The 26042-nt window shown below is 43.4% G+C and overlaps 1 protein-coding gene across 9 annotated transcripts in view; it reads left to right on the top strand.

Annotated features, from left to right (window-relative positions):
• The window catches only part of MED25 (mediator complex subunit 25), a 46682-nt gene that overhangs the window by 2991 nt on the left and 17649 nt on the right, over positions 1-26042 (top strand). For 8 of the 9 annotated variants that reach the window (XM_076069474.1, XM_032960148.2, XM_032960145.2 and 5 more), the window contains exons 3-16: positions 163-208; positions 2115-2239; positions 3663-3761; positions 6464-6584; positions 7799-7952; positions 9317-9472; positions 10152-10199; positions 12044-12189; positions 12318-12414; positions 13333-13526; positions 15407-15565; positions 19735-19821; positions 21702-21787; positions 24491-24548. In XM_076069474.1, the coding sequence (XP_075925589.1) occupies positions 163-208; positions 2115-2239; positions 3663-3761; positions 6464-6584; positions 7799-7952; positions 9317-9472; positions 10152-10199; positions 12044-12189; positions 12318-12414; positions 13333-13526; positions 15407-15565; positions 19735-19821; positions 21702-21787; positions 24491-24548 (1576 nt within the window). The remainder of the gene's footprint in view (positions 1-162; positions 209-2114; positions 2240-3662; positions 3762-6463; positions 6585-7798; positions 7953-9316; positions 9473-10151; positions 10200-12043; positions 12190-12317; positions 12415-13332; positions 13527-15406; positions 15566-19734; positions 19822-21701; positions 21788-24490; positions 24549-26042) is intronic. The other variant, XM_032960153.2, reaches the window with a different exon arrangement.

Below are 26042 nucleotides of genomic sequence, written 5' to 3'. Positions count from 1 at the left end.
ATTTTACAATGTGGAGTTATAGTGGATGAAAACAACATAAAGCCAAGCATAAAGCAGTTTAGTATTCCTTGAACTATTATTGAGCATTTTAATGAAGGTTTGGTTGCAGTGTATTTCCTTTCATTTAAACTTTCATCTTTTACGATTGATTTACTGCTGAAGGTTCTTCAATGGCGGACCACCTGCGGAGACCGACTTTGGGGGAGATGTAAGTGTTTACTTCTTTTACTTTTAAGACAATTCATTAACTTTTAATTATACTTTGAAAAGCAACATTAGCGTTTGTCCACATCAGCCGTTACACCACAGATGGTGTGTGCGCTGGTCTCAAGCAGAGTCGATGTAATGCCTACATTAAATCAGCCTTGCAAGTTCTCCTTCTTTTCAAGACCTTCGATAATTATCATGTGTTTTAAAACCCTGATTGAAAACATTAAAAAATAAACGAGATTACCGTATAAATTTCCCGCACATGTTGACTGCTTTTGTGCATATCGATCCTTGTGCGATCGAGCGCACAACAACAAACATTATTAAATCAGGTGTGTATTACAGGTAATTTAATTATGAATGGTATTACACAGTGTTCACAGCTGTATTGAGCACGCTCGGTGTGAATGCTCGGAGATGCAAGTCGACGGAGGTTTTTTTTAACACTACTTGGACAGTGAAAATGAAAACCCACCATGGTGCTACTTCATTTGAACAGGAAAGGCTGCCTGCTGTGTTGTTTAGCCTTGTCTGGGGGGTGCAGAGACAACTGCTGCCGTGTTGCATTTGTCTCATTGAACTGAGCCCTTGACACTCATGGTCACACAGTGCACGCACCTACGTAACCTTCCGCTCCTGAATATATTCGATGTAGATAAATCATTCAATAGTTTCCTTTTTTTTTCAACATAAAACCGTTGACATACAGAAATCGTGTGATTGTTTAACATTGGTCGTTACTCATGCTGATCCCTTACAGAGATATTGTAATATCCTGGAATCTTGATTTAGTATGAATGGCAGTACGTTGTAAGTAAAAATTGTGTATAATGGAGTAATTACAGGATTCAGTTCAATGACACTTCATACCAGATCTACTTTTCCAGGTTTATCCTTTCACGTGACAAGTGCTCTTTAAAAAAATCAGTAACTCATCGTTTTTGTTAAGCTTTTACAGCCTTATTTTTGTTATTTCATGTTTACCTTTTAAACAAATATATGGAAATAGTGTGCTCTTGACGTTATGTAATGAGATGAAGAAATGTCCTTCGCAAATCTTGCACTGCGTTGCATCACCCTGTGTGTGTGATATCACAGAACTACTTCTGAGATCTCTTCAATTTGACCTTTTTTTCCACACTAGGGTGCTGGACTTTCACATTCACACAGCGACAGAGATTTTCAGCGCATGACATTTGAAGATTTTTTTTTATTCTCAGAGCTGGAGTTCTGCTAAATTAAGTGAAAAAGCAGATTTAATATAATGGCATTTTGTTCATAGATACTGATAATAAAAACTAGAACAAAATATTACAAGTTATGCAAATAAGCATAGAGACCATATCCATTGCTTTTTAATCCGTGACTTTGCTTTGTGATAATCATATGCAGATATGATATTGGTTGTGCTTTCGCACATAGCAGGGGAGACCTTGAGAAGGTTGTCAACACCTGCCTGGCTGAGAGACAAAAAAGGGGAATGTGTGGATCTCACAAAATGCTAATTTAGAACATCGTATTGACTTTCGAAAAATAGGTGGGCCCTGAGCAGGACACACCGGATGGAAGAGACGGTGGCCAATTTAAGAGGCTGATCACAGAATGGCAGCCGAAGGAGAAAATACACCCGAGGGGAAGTTCACCAATGAGATGTGAGAGATGAGGGATGACGACGTGAGAAGGCCTTCATCCATTTCATCCAGCATTGAATAGATCAGAGCTGATGTCTTTTTTTGTACAGTCATTGGTGACCAGGCTAATACCATCATCTCAATTAATTTGTGAACCCAGCTTAATCATTGGGTGGCTGCCTGAAATTGAACCCAGGCTCTCATTGACCCATGAGCCACCTTCTTTATGGTGTTATTTTTAAAACCCGTTTTTTTTTTCGCCATGTTCCGCAGTACGGGGGCACGCAGTACTGCCTGGTGGTGTTTAATGCGGTGGATTGTGCCCCGGACACCTACGTGCAGTGCTTCGCTCCTACCAGCAGCGCCTTCGAGTTCGTCACATGGCTTGATGGGATCCAGTACGTGTGTTTCCACCACCCTAAACTTTTATCTCACGCCAAGGGTCTCACAAAAGCTGTCTGTGTTCTGTCATCACTGTCTTGCCTTAAAGGAACATGCAGCTCTAAAAAAAAAGTAGCTCTTGCAGATATGTACATAGGCTGTGTGTTCTGGGCTGTTTGACATCCGTTTGAAGCTTTAGTTCTGACAATAAAGGATTTTAATTCACAGCACTCCAGTTATATCACTGTGGTGTCACTCCTGTACTGTACAAAAAATTGCAAAACCTTAGAGTTGTCATTGATCTGGAGCTCTCGTCTCTTCGCACACATCTCACCTGTTCAGGACTTCATACATCTATCTGCGCAACATCTGCCACATACGCTATTTCGTTACCCCAAGTGACGCTGATTCGCTCATCCATGTCTTCAGATCATCCCGATTCAACGATTGCAACTCTCTCCTTTACGGCCTTCCCAACTCCCAGATTTCAACATTTTAGATGACCCATCATAACGCTGAAAGACGCTTCACCCGTAAACTAGGCCACATCACCCCAAATCTTCATTGCCTCCACTGGCTCCCAATCAAATCCCGAATCAACGTCAAGGTCACACCATCATCAAGAACCTCCATGGACTTTCTCCGACCAACCTCTCATCTCACTATTTTATTCCACCCACACACACACTCTGCACGAGAAACCAAGATTTTCTATCAAAACTTCCTTTGCTCAGTGGGAAATCACTAATTTTCTGCTGCCCCAGTAGTCTGGAGCTCCCTTCCCCCTGCCATCTGTGCCATCAAATCCCTGCTTAAGCATAAAAGGCAAGGCTGAAGACCCTCCTTTGTTCCTCTGCTCATTGATTTTGTACAGCATCTTAAGATGTAGTTGAATTTACAAGCTATATAAATCCACATTTTATTTCATGAACAATTCAACATCACTGGAGTGTTACAACGAGCGCGCATGGACAGATCACAAGACTTGGACTCTTAATTTTTTTTATTTTCTCATAAGCGAAGCTGCTAAACAATTGACAAGACACGCATGCTAGGTACAAATCTACAAAATAAGAGCAATTTATGGATTGTATCTTTGTTTAATGCTGGTCTCATTATCAGTGGGAAGGCCTCTGGCTGTCTAAACTATGGTAATAAGATTTCCACAATTTTAACACTTTTGAGTTGGTGGTCTACAACAATGCAGTTTTCCCATCTAGATATCATGTATTTATGCCTATTCCTGCCATTGTAATCCCTCTGGTATATGGTTGTTGTGTGTCGTCTTCTACTCCATCGGCAACAATTCACTGGTCACGTGACGTGCAACTCTCCCCCGGAGTGTTTTCATAACACATGAGTATAATTGTGATGTTTCTCCCGGTGTGTGTATATATATGTGAAGTCTGTTTGGCCCAACGGTGCATGTGTTCCTGTCAGGTTCATGGGCGGAGGTGGTGAAAGCTGCAGTCTTATTGCCGAGGGGCTCAGCACGGCACTGCAGCTCTTCGATGACCTCAAGAAGATGCGGGAGCAGATGTACGGTTTCACAAAATAGTGTGTTGCAGTGAGCACCCATACGCCTAACACAAACTAAACCACTCCACACGTTCATCAATGAGACTGCCTAAAAAGGACAAATATGTCATTGGCGACGTTTTGAGCAGTGGGCCCCTCTTCATAACACATTAAGAGCACATCATACATTAAAAAAATATCTTCCATATAGCTGGATAACCTCACCAGCAAGCAAAGCGAGTAATCACCTCTTCAGTTATGGAGCCCAGTGTCCATGTGACCGGGATGATGACTTTGGTATACATGTTACAGGCTCTTGCAAGACCTTATACAAAAATATATCTTATTGCATAAAGGGATCAATATTTCATCTTCCGTGAGCAAATGCTTATTACATTATTGCTCATGCCGGTCCTCTAGAGCCGACCACTGGAATTGTGCAGAGTATTTGAGGGCTGCATCCTAGGGTCAAGGCCAGCGTGGCTTATGGTGGGGTGGTGTGGTCAGCACACTGCTCAACCTATTTTGTCTCCCCAGTGGTGGTGTTCACACACTGCATCTGGTGCTCAATTAAAGCAGTGAGCCAAGGGGGAGATCCAGGACAGGTTTAGATACCACTTGTCACTGATGTCAGCTACAGTGAGGGAAAAAAAAGTATTTGATCCCCTGCTGATATTGTACGTTTGCCCACTGACAAAGAAATTATCATTCTATAATTTTAATGGTAGGTTTATTTGAACAGTGAGAGACAGAATAACAAAAAAAATCCAGAAAAACGCATGTCGAAAATGTTATAAATTAATTTGCATTTTAATGAGGGAAATAAGTATTTGACCCCCTCTCAATCGGAAAGATTTCTGGCTCTCAGGTGTCTTTTATACAGGTAACGAGCTGAGATTAGGAACACACTCTTAAAGGGAGTGCTCCTAATCTCAACTTGTTACCTGTATAAAAGACACCTGTCCACAGAAGCAATCAATCAATCAGATTCCAAACTTTTCACCATGGCCAAGACCAAAGAGCTCTCCAAGGATGTCAGGGACAAGATTGTAGACCTACACAAGGCTGGAATGGGCTACAAGACCATTGCCAAGCAGCTTGGTGAGAAGGTGACAACAGTTGGTGCGATTATTCACAAATGGAAGAAACACAAAATAACTGTCAATCTCTCTCGGCCTGGGACTTCATGCAAGATCTCACCTCGTGGAGTTGCAATGATCATGAGAACAGTGAGGAATCAGCCCAGAACTACACGGGAGGATCTTGTCAATGATCTCAAGGCAGCTGGGATCATAGTCACCAAGAAAACAATTGGTAACACTACGCCGTGAAGGACTGAAAACCTGCAGCGCCCGCAAGGTCCCCCTGCTCAAGAAAGCATACATGCCCGTCTGAAGTTTGCCAATGAACATCTGAATGATTCAGAGGACAACTGGGTGAAAGTGTTGTGGTTAGATGAGACCAAAATGGAGCTCTTTGGCATCAACTCAACTCGCCGTGTTTGGAGGAGGAGGAATGCTGCCTATGACCCCAAGAACACCATCCCCACCGTCAAACATGGAGGTGGAAACATGCTTTGGGGGTGTTTTTCTGCTAAGGGGACAGGACAACTTCACCACATCAAAGGGACGATGGGCGGGGCCATGTACCGTCAAATCTTGGGTGAGAACCTCCTTCCCTCAGCCAGGGCATTGAAAATTGGTCGTGGATGGGTATTCCAGCATGACAATGACCCAAAACACGGCCAAGGCAACAAAGGAGTGGCTCAAGAAGAAGCACATTAAGATCCTGGAGTGGCCTAGCCAGTCTCCAGACCTTAATCCCATAGAAAATCTGTGGAAGGAGCTGAAAGTTCTAGTTGCCAAACGTCAGCCTCGAAACCTTAATGACTTAGAGAAGATCTGCAAAGAGGAGTGGGACAAAATCCCTCCTGAGATGTGTGCAAACCTGGTGGCCAACTACAAGAAACGTCTGACCTCTGTGATTGCCAACAAGGGTTTTGCCACCAAGTACTAAGTCATGTTTTGGAGAGGGGTCAAATACTTATTTCCCTCATTAAAATGCAAATCAATTTATAACATTTTTGACATGCGTTTTTCTGGATTTTGTTGTTATTCTGTCCCTCACTGTTCAAATAAACCTATCATTAAAATTATAGACTGATCATTTCTTTGTCAGTGGGCAAACATACAAAATCAGCAGGGGATCAAATCAAGTCATCAAGATTGTTGTGCAGTGCACAAACCACCTCACCTAACACACGAATATTTTTGCAGTCGGGCTGAAATATAGTGGAAAGTACATTAAAATGTTTATATAGGTAATTAATGTAGATGTCATCATCTACATTTTTCTCTATCCAAGTGTTACACATGTACACTCTTTTGTTGTAAAGTTGTATTTTTCAAGGGAGATCTGGGTTCAATGTAAGAACAAAATATAACAAGCGTAACATCAATCTACAGATATTCTTGGTTATTTTGGTAAAGTCACGTAGAAGGGAAATAATAAATAAAAATATCAAACAATCAAATTCTCACGCCGTTTCGACTGCAACACAAGCAATCATCATCAGGTGTGAAAACAACAGCGAGAAACGTCAGGTATCTTACCACCAGGGTTCTGGCAATAGTTGGCACCTTGTTCTTGTTCACTGCCATTGTCCTGTGATTGGTCGATTGTTGAGGAGTACGTGCGGGTGTTTTTGTGTTGGCGATGAGCAGCGGGCCGACGCACAAGGTGTGCATCCTCGTGTGCAACTCCCCGCCCTACCAGCTGCCAGCTGTGGAGAGCATTGCGTACTCCGGGCTCACAGTCGACCAGCTTGCCACCATGATTGGGGAGGTATGCCTACACCTGCACCCCCACTTGTACACACAAAGTCTTCTCACAGACTATAGAGACAGGTGGTGTTAGATGAGCGCCTACGGCCGGTACCACATCCGGCTACTTTTGTTTCTCACCAACTTTGATGTTTCCGAACTGTACCAGTTACTTGGTTAAGTTTTAGGGAAATTATTTAAGGTCAAGTCGATATCAGGGGGAGGCCCACGAGAGGTTCAGATACAACTTGCCACCAATGTGCATTGAATCTGAGTACAAATGTTTGGGATCGTAGTGGATTGTGCAAACCACTGTGCACACAATGCATACACAATAACAGCGATCCCCCGTGTGGACTTTTGAGGCAAGTGCTGTTGGGGAAGACCTATTATGAACTGAATGGCACAAAGAGGGAGTGCTGTTTGTTCAGCACCATGCCTGGCTTCCACTGTCTCCTCAATGCTAATGATGACGTACGACACTCGGTATTTATATCAGGCTGCGTTATCAAAGCGGTGGGCCAGGACAGGTTCAGGCACCATTTTCCACAGATGTTAGATGTGGACAGCAGTCTAACCTAGGAAGCCAGCCAGGTGCATTCGTCACTACCCTATTGCTCCCCACTTATACACATACACTATAAAATATGATTTAGAATTATATGTCATCAAGACAATACAGCAACATTGGGATTATTTATTTTTTAGGGGAATTCAGTTGCAAGCTGCAGTAATAAGGCAGGCTTTAAGCCTGAACTTGAACAGGGGCTGGAACTGGACAGCACGGTGGGGGGGGGGGCGAAGATAATTCCAGACCATGGGGAAAGCAAAGGAGAATGAGTGACCTCTCATTGATAGAAATTTATTTTGGGATTTGAAATAAAGCCGTGGCTGCTGGAGTGGAGAGTGCATGCAGGGGAGTAGAGTGAAATGAGAGGGGAGAGATCGAGTCTACGGAGGATCTTGAAGCCGGCAGGTGCGATCTTTAAATTCATCTGGGATTGAGTGGAAGATAGTGGTGGGACTTGGGTGTTGGGGTGAGGTGATCCTGTTTGTGGGTACAGGTGGGGAGTTTGGCAGTGAAATTTTGAGATGAGAGATGTAGCGAGACAGAAGGCGAGGAATATATAATACACAGAAGCCAGTCAGAAATATTAAATCACAAGCTGCCCAAGTTCCATGACGATGTGCAGGTTTTTTTTTTTACATGCGGTGTTTTGCACGTTGTTTTGATAGAGGGGAGTGCACTTCTCGGTGATCGCCCCACGGAAGGTGCCGGCGCTGCAGTTCCTCTTCGACAAGGGAGGGCCGCTGGTGCCCGAGGCGGCTCTCAAGGCCTACCACCAGGATCTGCGGCACATGATTTTGGTCCGCGGTCTCGTGCTGCCAGGTTAGCATGGCTTGTTGGGAGAATGAGCTCCGTCCGTTTGGACGAGGGGGGGGTGGGGGGAATATGGCTCAGTGGTAGGCATGCAGCGCTTACTTGATTCATCGATCGTCGAATTGCGTGTACAAGAATATGTTCGTTTTGATTCATATATGTTGCGGCACTAAATGTATCATGATGTTAAAAACATTTAGGTTGATTTCTTTTTTATTCAATTGTAACGAGTAATTGACTTGTGAATTGTGACATTGCCTACTCGGTAAGCTGAAATACGTGAAAGAATGATTTTTGGTTTTAAGTGAAATTGTTTTGGCTCAAAATGTTTCAAATAAATTGAACACCCAACTTGATATAGGGTTATAGTTTATATAATGATCTGAGAATTGTATCTAATAAACATAGTTAAATGCACTGATTTATTTATTTTTACATGAAAAGGGCTCTTGTAATAAACATAATGTCAGTACATTTTCCGAAGGTTAACTGGCACACATTGTTGAATGGTGTGAAGACATCCTAATTGTATCTAATTGTTAGTGTCAAAACTGTCACATTCAAGGTGGCAATATCCTTGGTGTTATTGTGATTTATAAATAATTTGCGGGTGCTCGTACAACTTTTTTTATGACTTTGTAAGAACCAAATTAAAAACAGGATTATATTTTTTAAGCAAACCCTTGGAATAAGTACAGCAAGCCTGACTGACAGAATTCCACAATGTGTCAATGTAACAGTACAGAAAATCTGAAAAAATGGATGAAAATGCATTTTTAAGTTTTCTATTAAAATAATAACTATTAATAAATAAATACTTTTAATGAACAACCTATGGGACCCTTTTGCCAGTATCGAAGATGATGAAAAAATAAGAATAGGTACTGTTCGTTTTTTGCCATTCTCTTGTCTAACACTCATGAGACAAGGGCATAAAGAAGGCTGGTGGAGGCTAATCAGTTTTAAAGGCAATGCATATATTATCAGATCATGTTTGTTTGCATGTTTTGCCACAAGTATGTGTGGTTAATGCAGACTTGATGCCTTGCAAAAGATATGAATTTCGTGTTTGAACATCTTAACACCAGTTTTATTGCCAGAAAGGGTAAAACCGATTCTTCCTTTTTATTGACTTTAAATGTTGAATTACGTGGTCAAACATGCATTCGTAAAGGTCAAAATAATGCCTGTTATAGCAGGTTGATACCCGGCTGACTAAAGGCCGTGTAGTTGTGTACTGTTATCCTTGCGCGAGTGGCATCATGACGCCAACTTTGGAAGCACATGAAAACCGGAGCCACGCTGATTGCCATGCCCTTGTCGGCTTGCCACGCGATTGTGCGTTCATGTCACTTGTCCGTGTGTGTCGGTAGAACGCGAGTCGATGCACCAGCTGCCGGCGGTGATGCCGGGGAGCGCCTTGCCTGCCGGCGTTGGGAGCGTCTCGGGTTCCTCCAGCTTGGCCCGAGCCACGCAGCCTGGCGGGGCCCAGGCCGGCCCCACTGCCGGACCCGGGAATCACCCGCAGGGTGACTCAAACTGCAGCGCTGCTCTAGGGATTTGGGGGTTGAATATAGTGTAGGATGGAATTCGAGCTTAAATTGTTGGATGGTGTTGAAAGAATATTATCTTGATAATTATTCTGGAAGAATATGATCGTGATAATAATTCACAGCCCTTTGTCAATCCACTGATGGATGAAGGGGGGGCGGCCCTTACACCTAGTCCATCTTGGTGATTGTCTGACCATACTTGGCGTTGGTAAATACGCACTGATAAAGGTAGACATAGAGGGACATTTCTACAGATGGATAAACACATCGAGAGACAAACATTTAGATGGGGCACAAGAACATACATTTAGAACCATGAATGACACATGGACAGAAATAAGAATAGATTGACCAAAAAAGTCGGTAGTGAACTTAAAAGCAGGTAGTACTTATTAATTATATGCCGGGAGATAGGTGGATACACATATGAGTAGACACAGAAGAAGCAGGGGAGAGATGAACAGACACGCATGTATTCAGACAGACAGGATTAAAAGAATGAGATTAAATTAAAGTTAGGGCCGCAAGTAAAAGTTGGTTTTATATTCCTATGTTGGTTTGTTCGTGCTGCTGGAGAGTTGGTTGATATTACAGAATGATGGCGACTGCACTGGCTGAGATATTGATGTCAGCATGTTCCAATTTTATTTCACAGGCAGCCCTGGTAAAGTGTGGCCTCGGCAGCCGCCTCCATCTACAGCAGGTAACTCCCAACGTTTCCCCTGAGATCCTTGTAAAGCAATTTACATCAGAAATACTAAACATAAGGGGTGGGAGGTGGGAAATTTGGAGGGAAAGAATGAAATAGGAAAATATGAATAAAATTAAGACAATCAGAATGTGTATTTATACTGGAAGAATCTGATGAGCTAGAAAGCTTTTTTTCGCAGATGTCCAGTAGGGACAACACTTGGCAATGGAACCATGACTAAGCGGTGCCTGCACATAAAAAAAAAACATTTGCACAACTGCCACCAAAACCCAAATAACTAGTGGACTCCAAGGAGAAAGTCCAGTAACAAGGCAGAATTAAAGGCGCCTTCCCAGTCCAACCACCGTTGCACCATCACTCAGACCTTCGCGTTGTCACCAAGGCCGCCGACCCAGCTCGCAGACTAGCCCCGAGAGAGTTTCCACAGCACCACCTCTCAAAAAACAGGTCCCAGGAAAGTTACTGCACCGCCGCACAGTTCCTCAAACAAGCCATCGGAGAGTCTCTACACTGCCGTTTGTGCACAACGTTAAAACACAATTGTACAGCGGGTTACAGCTTGAGAACATCCTGTATGAAGTGGCGGTGTGCACCATTTATTTATGCATTTATTTATGGTGTGATGTTCACGCTGTGTCGGCTGTCTTGTTCCTGTTATTGACACTATCATCCATTTGACATTGTTTAAACATATCCTGTGTGTGTTTTATATTTTAAAATATCATATACACGTCATTATGTGTTTGCTATGTGTCACTTGACATCCTTGGGCACCTTTGCAAACAAGACATTTCTATCTCAAGGGGTTATCTGAGTAAAATGTGCTTCGTTAAAACAAAATTGTCTCAAACCTAGGCCCCACGGAGAGTACTGGCACTACCCATGGTGTCTCAGTGGAAGGCCCCAGAAAATTCCCAACGTTGTGTCCTCAGGCAAAGCCCCAGGATCTTGGGCACGTCCAAGGGAGGATCTTCGCACTGTCACTTTGCCTCTTAGGCTGGGCTCAGGAGAGTGTCCACGTCAACATCACAATGCATAGATTCAAGCAAATGCCAGGAGAGAGCCCAGGCAGGTGGTGGCGATAAGAGAAGGGAAATTTGGGTGGGGGGGTAGTAACAAGGAAGTGCCCGGGGATAGAAGAACAGGCTCACTGCAAGGGAAAACATTTATACAAAATGAATGTAAACAAAACTGATGAGATCACCATCATGCTTAAGGGTAATAGGGGTAAATGTAAAGCAAGTCAACAGTGCATTGTATCTGCACGTTGCACCCTGGCCAATTGAAAATGGGTGGACGGGAAGATTGCAGCGTTAAGTGCACAAAACACGGCAGCCGTCGTCATTGATGTATGAGCGCACTGTGGCTTTGCACTGCTAACTCGCGGCATTGCCACGATATAACTTCACGGTTTGTCATTCTACTCATGAATTATTGTTCTTACCTCGATAATCAACCTGCTCGACTCTCCATGATGTTGGGTTTTGCTTTAAAATTGTTATACAGTCCCCTCGGTTACATTTACAAATTCTATCCGTTCATCTTAGTCTCTGTCTACCTCTATTCACCCATGTTCCTTTTTTAATTAACTTTACCAAATGTCAACACTTTCTCTCGGTATTTCCCATCACATTTAGCTATGCGTCCAAAATACTTTTGTTGCTGTCTTTCCATCATTGTGTACAGATCAGCTTTTGCACAATTATCTTATTGTACACTCTCATTGGTTCGTCTTGCTGTCCACGGGTTACGAAATTAGTCGTTTCCAATTCAATAGCAACCCTGGCTCTGAATCCCACACACTGAAATGGTGGTTGCGACTGTGTGACGGGCAGGGGTTGGAGGACTGCAGACTCAGGGTTCGCAGCAGCAGCAGCAGCAGCAGCAGAACAAGTTGGCCATACAGCAGCAAATGGGTGTACAGCAGGGCCCAGGACAGCAACCCCAGCCGGGGCACCCCATGTACCCCATCCCATCGCAGGTGGGCACTGGCAAGCGGCGTGCCGCGCCAATGCATTGACACGCTTCATTCTTTACCGTGCTGCTGCTGCCGTGGGCTGTGACTCACCGCTCGTGTCGCGATGGCGCGTCCACGTTTCCCTACCTCAGACGGGAGTGCCGGTCCTCACTGGCGCTCATTCGGCCGCTGCGGAGGCCATAAAGATGGCTGCCATGCAAAAGGGCTACCCTTCTCCAGCAAACCCAGGTACTCGTCATAGTGATGCCTTTCCCCAATTTCATCCCAGATGTGCCTTCGCTGTTTTTTTCAAACACGAGATGAAATGCCCCTTTTCAATCTTTCACACCTATGAAAATCCCAGGACACGGTCAGCTATCGCCTGCCACTGATGTTATGCGTGGCCAGTAATCGAATCTGGGTCGCTGGGTTGATTAGTATGGTTCGCTAACCACTGCAACCCAGACGTGCGCTCTGACACAAAAACACAAGCTCCAGTAGAGTTGAGTTATTTTGTAGGCACACTTTTTATTTATTTCAGTCCACTGATTCATATTTGCATCCCATTGTTAGATTACTGCTCAAACAAGTGTTGTTAGTCCTGCTGAGAGTACAGATCACAGCGTGAGAGGGCTCTCAATGGCGCCTTGAACAATGCAGGAATTGTTACACGCGGTAGCATAAAGGCTGAACGTGAGTCAGGTCTTGCTGTGTAATGGCTGTAACTCCCACGTGTTGTCAGTGGGTGGTGCCAAAGCATAACGCATTCTGCTTCTCTGCGAAACTTAACTTTGAGCCTTCCCCTGCTTTTGTGAGTTTATGCATATTTTAGTTACTTTTGAAGGATTTTTTTATGTTACTATCTACACTTAAGGCTAATCGTTCATATGCCTATTCAATACTGGTTATCATGAAACATTCTTAAAAGTAAATGAAAGTCTCCAATTGGACTCTACTAATGAAGAAGCTTCCTTGCCTGAAATGTTACCTGATATATTTTTTCTTCTTTCGCCAGTTTAATTGACAATGGTGTCGAGTTTTTGTCCTGGTGATGAATGTGCGATTTCCTCTGTGTGCCATTTATGTACGTGCGTATGTTGAACTTCTTTCGCACCGTACGTAGCCAGCCGTGCGCGCTAATCGGAGTTTCCATGTGCTTACATGCAGGCATGGGCCCTGGACCCCAGGTGCCATCAGCCGTGGCTGGCCCTGGTGGCCTCGTGCCGACCTTCCCTCCGGGCCAGGGCATGAACCAGTCTGCATCTGCAGGGGGTTCCCAAGGCGGTCAGGGGGTACCCTCCTCCATGCCACCATCCAAACTCCCCCCCAATGCGTCTCAGGGTGGAGCGCCCATGTCCCAGGTACACGAAGGGAGCCCATGGTTTCTTTTCCTCATTTTGGGGGTATGTTTTCACGCTTTTCCGGCTAAGCTTTAAAACGTTTCCGTATTAGTCCACCTCAGGATGGGGCCTCGATTCCTCTCATAAAATAATCCAATATGAATTTAATTTTACTTAAATTACGTTACTGTTGGGGACTTACCCTTGGCCACATTAATTTCAAGGGGTTACCCAAAATGTGGCAATTAAGAAATCGGCATTAAACAGATAAATGCAACAGCTAAGGTGGTCAGGTCACATGCCATAAGCAAATTCACATCCCCATGACATAATTAAATCATATCATTGTGTGGCTTGAAATGAAATATCACTGCTAATTAAATACTTGTGATAACAAATGCATGTTTGAAATAATTTACAAAATCCATACATGTGCATTATTTTGATCTCTTGTCAGTTCATGAATATATGAAGCAATTATGTGCAGAAGCTTCAATGGTGCAATTAAAAAATGCCTTTGCAAATCTTGTGCCTTCCACAAAATGTATGATCTATGTTCATATTTAAATTTACATTTTGCAGTGACTTCCAAATTTGTTTCAGGAGTTTATTTTTTGTGTCTGATGGCACTGATGGGTAGGTATGCATACAATAGACTGGCAGAGTAATCTCTCTTGTCTGTAAAATTGCATTGAGAGATTATTAATCATATTTCTTCCAGGACCATGTACACACCACAATAACAACAACAATCCATGTATTATTTAGATCTTGGAGTGACAGCCTGTCTCATTGACTTGGCTCCAGAGAGCAAGCTGCTATCGCACAATTCCTCTTACGTTCAGATATTCCGCACAGAGATAGTTTTTTTACAGTGCTGTTCTGAGCTTGTTTATCACACATTACGCAGGTTTGCGACTCGAGACTCCGGGTCTAGCATGTCGGCAAACGGCTTGGCAGCTGACGTGCGACATTAAAATTTTCCGTTTCTCTGCTGCAGTCTTGAAGTGATCTCTCATCACTGGCCCCTGATAAAGAAAATGCCATCGCACGGCTCAGCAGACACATTACACGAGCATGCCTGCTCGCCTAACTGGATGAATGCTGATATGTCACTTTCCACCGCTATACATCAGGCCAATAATAAATGTCACCTGCAAGGCTCCTTTAATACCCACCACAGACTGGAATGCGTAATGTTGCTGGTAGAACCACGTTTGTACGAATGGCATCCTGAATCCCTGCTTAATCTGTGTGGGTTAAAAGAATATTGAATGCACCAAATTAATCAAAATTATAATAAATCAAATAGTTGTTTTTTTATATATATATTCTCTTTTTAATTAGCTGGTGCACATGTGAGTATCCAATTCGCCATGCTGCCCATTGTTCAAGTACAATAATGAAAAGGGTCGAATCAAGTCCTGAAACCACAAAGATGGGAGTAGAAGCAAGAAAGCTTGTTTGGTCCATACATTTATTTGCTCAGAATCCACACCAGCAGTGGAACCTTTTTGCGCATATTACGTGGTCGCTTTGTTCGAACAATAAACATGTAGTTTGCGCTGAATCTTTGTTCACCTGCCTGCTGAATTTATGCAAATATTGTCGTGAAATTGTCTGACTCTCCCCAGCCATTGGCGATCCTACTGTGTTAACACAAGAAATCCGATTCTTTCCCAAACAAGATATGGCAGAAACTCACACGTAACACTAATTATGTTTTTACCCCAGTTTTTCACAACACCTTGTGTGCGTTTTGTAATTGTCTACGGCTCGGGTGTTTTTAAGTTGGAATCTCTCACTTCGATTCCCCCGGGGCAACCCCTCGCGCTCACTCTTGCCTTGGTCTGCACACCTGCCCGCCCGCCCACCCGCCCTTCCCGCTGTGGCCGTCACAGGCCGGTGTCACAAACGTCCCCACTGTGGGGATCGCGGTGGCAAAACAGCCGCAGGGACCACAGCAAAACCCCACGCAGCAGCTGCAGCAGGGGCTCGGCATGCAGGCGTCGCAGCAGACGGGAGGAGCTGGGGGACAGCAGCAGCAGCCGCAGATCACCGTGAGTTGCTGTGCCGCTCCTCTGGGGGCTATTTCTGCAACGCAATCTCAACTTCTTCCTGTCTTTTTTGTACATTGTGTAACAATGCGCATATATCGTCAATCCACTCCATATGTTTACAACACACTGACAGATATACACCCTATAGCTTTAGTGACCTTGGGCAAATGTTGCTGGTGACCACCCATTAAGGTCAGCGCAACAAACGAGCAGGTGGTATGCACAGCACCATGCCTGGCCACCTGTGCCTCCCCAGTGCTGATATATATACACCGCACCAGGTCGTCACTTAAGGTTAAATATATACCACATGCCATAGCACATGCCCTTATCAGTGTGTGTGCGTATATATGTACAGTGAGGGAAAAAAGTATTTGATCCCCTGCTGATATTGTACGTTTGCCCACTGACAAAGAAATTATCATTCTATAATTTTAATGATAGGTTTATTTGAACAGTGAGAGACAGAATAGCAACAAAAAAATCCAGAAAAACGCATGTCAAAAATGTTATAAATTGATTTGCATTTTAATGAGGGAAATAAGTATTTGACCCCCTCTCAATCAGAAAGATTTCTGGCTCCCAGGTGTCTTTTATATAGGTAACGAGCTGAGATTAGGAGCACACTCTTAAAGGGAGTTGCCCCTAATCTCAGCTTGTTACCTGTATAAAAGACACCTGTCCACAGAAGCAATCAATCAATCAGATTCCAAACTCTCCACCATGGCCAAGATCAAAGAGCTCTCCAAGGATGTCAGGGACAAGATTGTAGACCTACACAAGGCTGGAATGGGCTACAAGACCATTGCCAAGCAGCTTGGTGAGAAGGTGACAACAGTTGGTGCGATCATTCGCAAATGGAAGAAACACAAAAAAACTGTCAATCTCCCTCGGCCTGGGGCTCCATGCAAGATCTCACCTCGTGGAGGTGCAATGATCATAAGAACGGTGAGGAATCAGCCCAGAACTACACGGGAGGATCTTGTCAATGATCTCAAGGCAGCTGGGACCATAGTCACCAAGAAAACAATTGGTAACACACTACGCCGTGAAGGACTGAAATCCTGCAGCGCCCACAAGGTCCCCCTGCTCAAGAAAGCACATATACATGCCCGTCTGAAGTTTGCCAATGAATATCTGAATGATTCAGAGGACAACTGGGTGAAAGTGTTGTGGTCAGATGAGACCAAAATGGAGCTCTTTGGCATCAACTCAACTCGCCATGTTTGGAGGAGGAGGAGGAACGCTGCCTATGACCCCAAGAACACCATCTCCACCGTCAAACATGGAGGTGGAAACATTATGCTTTGGGGGTGTTTTTCTGCTAAGGGGACAGGACAACTTCACCGCATCAAAGGGATGATGGACGGGGCCATGTACCATCAAATCTTGGGTGAGAACCTCCTTCCCTCAGCCAGGGCATTGAAAATGGGTCGTGGATGGGTATTCCAGCATGACACTGACCTAAAACACACGGCCAAGGCAACAAAGGAGTGGCTCAAGAAGAAGCACATTAAGGTCCTGGAGTGGCCTAGCCAGTCTCCAGACCTTAATCCCATAGAAAATCTGTGGAGGGAGCTGAAGGTTCGAGTTGCCAAACGTCAGCCTCGAAACCTTAATGACTTAGAGAAGATCTGCAAAGAGGAGTGGGACAAAATCCCTCCTGAGATGTGTGCAAACCTGGTGGCCAACTACAAGAAACGTCTGACCTCTGTGATTGCCAACAAGGGTTTTGCCACCAAGTACTAAGTCATGTTTTGCAGAGGGGTCAAATACTTATTTCCCTCATTAAAATGCAAATCAATTTATAACATTTTTGACATGCGTTTTTCTGGATTTTGTTGTTCTTTCTCTCACTGTTCAAATAAACCTACCATTAAAATTATAGACTGATTATTTCATTGTCAGTGGACAAACGTACAAAATCAGCAGGGGATCAAATACTTTTTTTTCCCTCACTGTACATATGCTTGAAATCTGGTGCCAATTTTCTGATTAACATTCTAAAATCAGGCCGATGTGCGAAAATGTATGTTTGTTTATAATTTATCCTACAACCAGAAGTAGTGTAATATGGCATCCAAAAAACCCCTGACATTTCAATTAAACCCTAAATTGGCATTTTCAGATCTGAAAGTCATCCCTGATAAATATATACATACATTGCACAATTCACATGTTGGAGGAAGGCCTTGTGTAAGTCTGGCAGGGCATATTTTTGTTAGTTTTTCCATCACATTTGCCAAGATGGAGCATCCCAATAGGCTTGCATGCACAGCCCTTTTGTAAGTCCACTGCTATAAGAGGCCCCCCCTCCCCAAGCTATGCAGGTCACGGGGGTTATTTGATCATAATTCACACTCGTGGGTGGAGCATCGATTCAGGCGGGGAGAATAGACATAGACATTCCAGTGAATAAATTAATTTAGCTGCCCTGCCCTCTGCTGTCCACCACGTAGCTCCACAGGAGCCTGGCGTGCATTATTTATCACCCAGCAAAGTACTATGCAGGCTCAACCTGCTTAGCTTCTGAAATCTGATGAGAGTGGGCACCCGCATTCTTGGTGATATGCTCATAAGCAGGCTCAAGTAACCTTCTGCCAATACGTGAATCACACCGGACAGGAAACAATCAAAAGTCAAAAGGTTTGCGCTTAAACAATCAAAGGAGACTCTAAATCTCCTGTTTTCAACCCTGTGCCAGTTGTGGAAGTTACATTTTGTCGTGGGAAGGTAAATGCATTTCGAAGGACAAGCACTGTTAACTTCTCACAAAGTGGTACTCATTTTATCAACCCCAGAGGGATTAATTGCTGAGTTTATCATCAGCTGAAAATTTATTTTTCAGCCTTTTGAATGTTTTAAATGTGCTCTAACCATTGCAACATACTCGTATATACTTTGGGTGTCTGAAAAACAATCACATGGCAATATCATTACCATGAGAGGACACTGGCCCTGATTAATATTCGGATTTTTGCCAAAATTGTGATGACATTTCCCTTGTGAAAAATTGTTCCTATCACTGAAGTCATGTATTTTTTATTGAGTGTCAAATTGCTCATTGGTTTTTTTTCGGTAAAGTCACGTATGTAGTAAAATTCGACAGCAACACAAGCGATCTTCATCAAGTGTAAAAAACAAATAGCACATAGGGTGACATCAATGCAACACATAGAGAGCATTAAACTGCACGGAGGTAAATACAACAAGAAGATGAGAGACGAGAATTCAACAAACCCTAAGAAAAATTTTCGTGATGCAAAACCAGTCGGCCAACGACACAGACACTTGCCTGGCAGACCACAAATTTCAGAAGAGTGCTAAATTTCGTGTTCATCCTCTGGGTTGAACATACCAGCATAGACAGAGTGAACAAATACGAGGTACAAGGCAGCAGAAATACATATACAGGGACACCAAGAGGCAAGAAGAGGAAAGACGGACAGAGAAGCAAGAAAAAGGGGCCGGAGGGATGAACAGACAGAGGCTTAAAATAAGCAGTAGAGGTGGGGGGAGGGGCCGAAGAAAGCAAGGGGGCACGGCAGCAGCACAAGAGGGGGGAGGGGCAGGAAAATGTAAGGGGGCGCAATAATTTTAGGACAGAATTGTAAAGGTAACTTCCCCGTAGAAGTGTGTTAATAAAGAATTAAAGCTTTCGTGACTGCATACATTACTCATTGTTTTTTTCGGTAAAGTCATGTATGTAGTAAAATTATATTAAAATAAATAATACGTGACTTTACCGAAAAAAACAATGAGTAATTTATGCAGTCACGAAAGCTTTAATTCTTTGTCAAATTGCTATTGTTTTTTTCCATATCAAAAAATAATATTTTGTGATGGTTTTAAATACTCTTTGACAGTGTTAGAAAATAATGTCTTTACCCAATGTTTAGCACTTGCTGGCAAGTGCAGACCCTGCTTCTATCTGCGTCATCATCAGGGAATACCTTGCAGTGCTTGCATGATCAGGTCCAGAGTGTCGGAACGGGAAGTGAGGAATAAGGCCCTGTGAGGTTATTCCCAGGGCTAAGTGCTTATGCTTTAAAGTTCCATGGTCATCACTCTGTATTGTCTGTCCATCTACCAGTCCATACATCTGTCCGTCCTTTTGTCAAAATGTCCCGCTGTCCGTTAAATTGTTCCGTCTTTATGTTGGTTTGCAGCTGCCCGGAGCTCAGCCCATGCCTAGTGGGGTCCCTGGTGCAGCAAACAAGGTGCCCGTGTGGTCAGGATCTTTGGAGTGGCAGGAGGTGGGTGTTTGTTTGCTTCAATCATCAACTGTTAAAAAGGCAGTGAATAAGGCTGGAAACGATCCTTGCCCATGTATAGCCTTGCGAGGTTGTTTTCTACAAACTGTGCTATGCATGCATACATATGTATGTGTTATTTATGTTTGTGTGTGTGCCTTGAGGAAGCAGTGGCGCAGTGATTAGCGCGCTCTGCCATGAACCCGGCGACCCGGGTTTAATTCTCGCTCACGGTCAACACCAGTGGCGATTTTCTGAACTGGTCCTGGGCCTTCCCTAGGTTGACTCAGCCTCAAATGAGTACCTGGTGCGGTTTGTAAAAATGTCGCCACTGGGGAGACAAAGGCGGTCGGGCGTGGTGCTGGCCACCCACCCCCTTGTGTACCGTGCCAGCCTTCGTAGGTGCTCATGGAACAGTACTCGCTCCTACAGTCTGTTAAGGCTATGCAGGGGGGGAGGGTCTTTGTTCTTGTGCCTTGTGTATGTATGTGTGCTTGTTTTTGTGTATAAGTTTAATTGAGAACAGTCGTCCAGTGGTTGGACGACTGTTCTCATCCGGTGAGCTCGGTTCCCAGCCGTGACTAGCATTATTATTGGCGAGTGACATCAGAACTGGTGCTGGGCCACTCTTAGGTTGGCTCAGCCTTAAATGAGGACTCGCCACGATTGGTAAACGCAAGCTGTGGAGACAAAGACGCTGGCGTTAGCCATACCACCCCCTTGAGCAATACACCAGCCTTAATAGGTATTCACTCACAGCATTTGCTCGAACAGCCTTTTAAGTATAAGCAGGGTATGTTTGCCTTTGTTGTGTGTATACACATGCACTGTATAGTGTAGCATCCTGCAAATAACCTGCAATGCATGATGCATGGATTTGGAGTTGTACATTCCAGTCATCTTTGTTAATTGTGGATTCGTAACCACCATCTACATCACGATCACTACCGCCACCACTACGATCATTGCCGTCACGTCTGGAAACCTCGGGCTGTCCTTTTTCAGCCCTTGGTTGTTTTCTTTAATGCCTTCACATTAAGAGGGAGCAGCACACACACAAAAAAAAACCTTCCCTTCGGAACGGGCCCGTCGGAGGTCGCAGCAGTCGCTGTCAGTCGCACATCATTGCCGAGCCCACGGTTATCATTTTCATCATCATTACTATTCTCCAACACAGCCGCCAAGTGAGATGTCGTGTTCTGGGAAATCAGATGAGGCCATCTGTCCCCGAGCAAAGATGCTCGCTGCCTGCAAACGCAGAAACTCTAAGCCAGCCTTGGGAATATTACACCCGTATTTACGCTGTCAGGGTCGTCCCGAGTATTGGATGCTTTGAATTTTTATCTCGCCGGATTAAGGCTGGTGGCTGATATTAGTCTTTACTGTTGATATTGAAGTGTGGGGAAAAAAATTATGGCGAGAACAAATTTCAATATTTCATACGTATGATTGAAAGATGGCGATGAAGAGTAATTGGAGAAAATTTAGGCAGTGATCGTTTTATGTAAATTTTAGCACATGCATAATTGACAGACTGACAACAATTAATCCTTATTCCAATCTTTAGTGTTTTACTTAAATTTCATTATTCAGTTGATTTGCCATTTAAATGCTGTATATCTACACTAGGTAAGCTTAAGATATTGCATTAAAACTTTGCAGATTCAGTTTTGACGGAAGGTTAATTAGCTAAATTACTTGTTTATTTTGTGTTCATTAAGGCTTGTCTTTCAACAATAAAGCATTTTAGCATTCACCACAGAATACTCATGGCTCTGCTTAGCACTACATTTGAAATATGTATTCCACATACAGCACTGCCATTGACTGAATGTGGCTTATGTATTGTTCCAGAAAAGTTAATTTTTTATTGTTTCCATCAGAAACCAAAGCCTGCTTCCTTGGACCCGAATACCAAGTTGACCCGGTCTCTCGCTTGCCACGTGTTCATCAGCCAGGGCGAGTCTTTGTACGTAATGACTACTGTCTTGCGCTGACACACTCACTTGTTCCAGTTTTTCAAAAACCACTTAACTGAGCAGCATTCGCCAAGGCATTACCCTTATACGATCACTACTAATTGCTGTCCATACAACCTTTAAAATCGACCAATGAGTGCTCAATGTGGTTTTCTCTCAGTGCAGCAGCTTGCAGTGACATTTTATTTGCATTTGGAATAGCGCTTTTGAAAAACAGATGGCTCCATTGGCTTCCAGACAAAGCTTGAATCCTTTTGAGATGGGCTCTCTATTCACTATTATGATGGATAATTGTTGTCTTTTTATTTAATATATTGCTGTTGATGTTATCTTTATGTACAGTGAAGGAAAAAAGTATTTGATCCCCTGCTGATTTTGTACGTTTGCCCACTGACAAATAAATAATCAGTCTATAATTTTAATGGTAGGTTTATTTGAACAGTGAGAGACAGAATAGCAACAAAAAAATCCAGAAAAACGCATGTCAAAAATGTTATGAATTGATTTGCATTTTAATGAGGGAAATAAGTATTTGACCCCTCTGTAAAACATCACTTAGTACTTGGTGGCAAAACTCTTGTTGGCAATCACAGAGGTCAGACGTTTCTTGTAGTTGGCCACCAGGTTTGCACACATCTCAGGAGGGATTTTGTCCCACTCCTCTTTGCAGATCTTCTCCAAGTCATTAAGGTTTCGAGGCTGACGTTTGGCAACTCGAACCTTCAGCTCCCTCCACAGATTTTCTATGGGATTAAGGTCTGGAGACTGGCTAGGCCACTCCAGGACCTTCATGTGCTTCTTGAGCCACTCCTTTGTTGCCTTGGCCGTGTGTTTTGGGTCATTGTCATGCTGGAATACCCATCCACGACCCATTTTCAATGCCCAGGCTGAGGGAAGGAGGTTCCCACCCAAGAATTGACGGTACATGGCCCCGTCCATCGTCCCTTTGATGCAGTGAAGTTGTCCTGTCCCCTTAGCAGAAAAACACCCCCAAAGCATAATGTTTCCACCTCCATGTTTGACGGTGGGGATGGTGTTCTTGGGGTCATAGGCAGCATTCCTCCTCCTCCAAACATGGCGAGTTGAGTTGATGCCAAAGAGCTCCATTTTGGTCTCATCTGACCACAACACTTTCAACCAGTTGTCCTCTGAATCATTCAGATGTTCATTGGCAAACTTCAGACGGGCATGTATATGTGTTTTCTTGAGCAGGGGGACCTTGCGGGTGCTGCAGGATTTCAGTCCTTCAAGGCGTAGTGTGCTACCAATTGTTTTCTTGGTGACTATGGTCCCAGCTGACTTGAGATCATTGACAAGATCCTCCCCTGTAGTTCAGGGCTGATTCCTCACCGTTCTCATGATCATTGCAACTCCACGAGGTGAGATCTTGCATGGATCCCCAGGCCGAGGGAGATTGACAGTTCTTTTGTGTTTCTTCCATTTGCGAATAATCACACCAACTGTTGTCACCTTCTCACCAAGCTGCTTGGCAATGGTCTTGTAGCCCATTCCAGCCTTGTATAGATCTACTATTTTTTCCCTGACATCCTTGGAGAGCTCTTTGGTCTTGGCCATCATGGAGAGTTTGGAATCTGATTGATTGATTGCTTCTGTGGACAGGTGTCTTTTATACAGGTAATAAGCTGAGATTAGGAGCACTCCCTTTAAGAGTGTGCTCCTAATCTCAGCTAGTTACCTGTATAAAAGACACCTGGGAGCTAGAAATCTTTCTGATTTAGAGGGGGTCAAATACTTATTTCCATCATTAAAATGCCAATCAATATATAACATTTTTGACATGCGTTTTTCTGGATTTTTTTGTTATTCTGTCTCTCATTGTTCAAATAAACCTACCATTAAAATTATAGACTGATCATTTCTTTGTCAGTGGGCAAACGTATAAATCAGCAGGGGATCAAATACTTTTTTCCCTCACTGTAGATATTGATATCTATCACCTCTTTTAATCAAATTTCACCGGTTAAATTATTTTAACGCGTGTTGGTGCTGCACTTTGCGGTGATATGCTTACCAATGGTAAGTTGATAACAATTATCACTGGGCGGAGTGGTGGCAGGGTGGTTAAAATATCAGTTTCAAGGCTCACATCAGTGGCGAGTAAATGTCTGAACCAGTCCTAAGGTACCCTCTCTTCACCACAAACCATTGCGGCTTAGTGTAGTCAAGCAATAACCATGGTCGTGATAGCGTGGGGGGGGGGGGGAGGCTTTCGTCCAGCAGTGCATTGACAAAGGGCTGTAGGCTTTACTTTAATATTTTAGTCATTATCACAAATCATGGCGGTTCATAATTGATTGTTTGGTGTTAGGCCACTTCATAATCTGACCAAATATTTTTTTTGTATCGTGAAGACCCTTCACCACCAGACACGGACAAGCAAATTAAATTGTCAATGTTCAAGCACTTAACACGTGAAATATTATCCTTTCAGCTCACCGGTAAGTTAAAAAACAATTCTCGCAATTAAGAATTATCCTTTTCTCACAATTGAGAATGTTTCTTTAACTAAAACATACAAGTTATAATCATGGTACCTCTTGTCATTGCAGCAACTGCAACTGGAAGGAGACTAACAATGGGTTTTTCCTTGCTTGTTATTTAATTAGCTCGATGTTACTTTCTCTCCGATTTCATCATCCTGCGTGTGTGGGTGTATTGTGTTCCTCCAACAGGAAAACGGACCAGTGGCCTCCAAATCTCATCATGCAGCTCATTCCACAGCAGCTGTTGGTGAGCACCTCTGTAACTATGGAATTCAGTTTTTGTTTACACTGTGACCTTTCAACAGAGTGCAAGCAAGCATTCTTTGTGCGTTCATCCTCGTGCAGAATTGTTTCCATTGTTTTCTCATAGCAGTGAAAGAGAAGTATCATTCCTTCATTACTTCGCCGATGAGGTTATTTAGATAATTGTTTTTTTACCCTTTTATCTGGCAACAAAACTGACACCTTTTTTGACAAGGAGTCATGTTTACATTGACCACAATACCTGCGGTCGGAACACAAACAAAAAACAACAACTCTGATAATGTATGCACTGTCCTTGAAATTGATTGGTCCACATCCGAGACAGCTTTCTTTAGAGCCTCGTCTCACATGGTGTTGGACCAGAAGACGCCAAAAGGTGTGGACCAATCAATTTCAAGGACAGTGCATACATTATCAGAGTTGTTTTTTGTTTGCGTTCCGACCGCAGGTATTGTGGTCAATGTAAACATGACTCCTTGTAAAAAAGGTGTCAGTTTTGTTGCCAGATAAAAGGGTAAAAAACCAATTATCATATTTTGTTACTGGCAAATGAGGTTTCCAGTGGTGAGGTTATTTAGCTTTGCTTTTTCATTTGTATGTTATCCACCTGTCCAACATACTCGCCCCCCTCTCACCATCTCCTCCGCACACACACCGGTATTGTTGTACACTCCGTCATCGTGTTGCTAAATCGCAGCGAATGTGTTTCTAATTTTAATGGTCATGTTTTAATTTTACATGGAAACAAAAAAACCCAAACAATTTATAAATTCTCATTGCAACTCGTTTGATCCGTCCGGTCAAATCTTATCACCTTGCAGTAGTCTTGAGCGTTGAGCCCAGTCTTAGTCCCAAGAGATGCTCGTGTAAAATATAAAAGAACGTATCCACGCCCTTCCTTTTGACCAGTCCACCTCCCTGTCTTAAATCGCAAAGTTCAACAACCTCTGATTCATTCCGAGGCTGTGAGAGCAACACAAGGCTGTGTTTCACCGGAGAGCATTGTGACAACTGTGTGATACAGCTATTTTGAGGGACGAACGCTCTTTTTAAGTTAATGAACAGATAATTTCTGGAAGTACGACTCAGTGGTGGCAATTGTAGCTTTTATTTTACATAGTCTTGGTGACACATACACAATAACTGTAAGGCATATTGAAGCTAAATTGCTTTTCAAAATAAATCCATTGTGTATTGGTGGCTGTGTGTTAACTTGCCTGTGATGGATGAGCGGTGAGTATTCAGTGCTCAGAGCTAATCAGTAAGCAGCTTCACAGTAGAAATGCATGCAGTACATTGACTTAATTGAATACAATGTGTCAATATGCCGAACCACATGATTGGCCTCTTAGCTAGCCCATGCCTCATTACTTATTGCTACAGTTCATCGCTTCGACAGAACTCTCTCATTCCGAGTGGCATATGTGCAAAGCGAGCACATCATTTTATTGACACAGCTAAATTCCCGTGTTGGCTG

The sequence above is a fragment of the Petromyzon marinus genome, chromosome 24, assembly GCF_048934315.1.
Source record: "Petromyzon marinus isolate PM22_M1 ecotype Great Lakes invasive population chromosome 24, UKy_Petmar_22M1.pri1.0, whole genome shotgun sequence".
In the NCBI taxonomy this organism is placed as follows: domain Eukaryota; kingdom Metazoa; phylum Chordata; class Hyperoartia; order Petromyzontiformes; family Petromyzontidae; genus Petromyzon; species Petromyzon marinus.
Note: the sequence above shows the minus strand (reverse complement) of the source record. Positions and strands in the feature narration are given on the sequence as shown.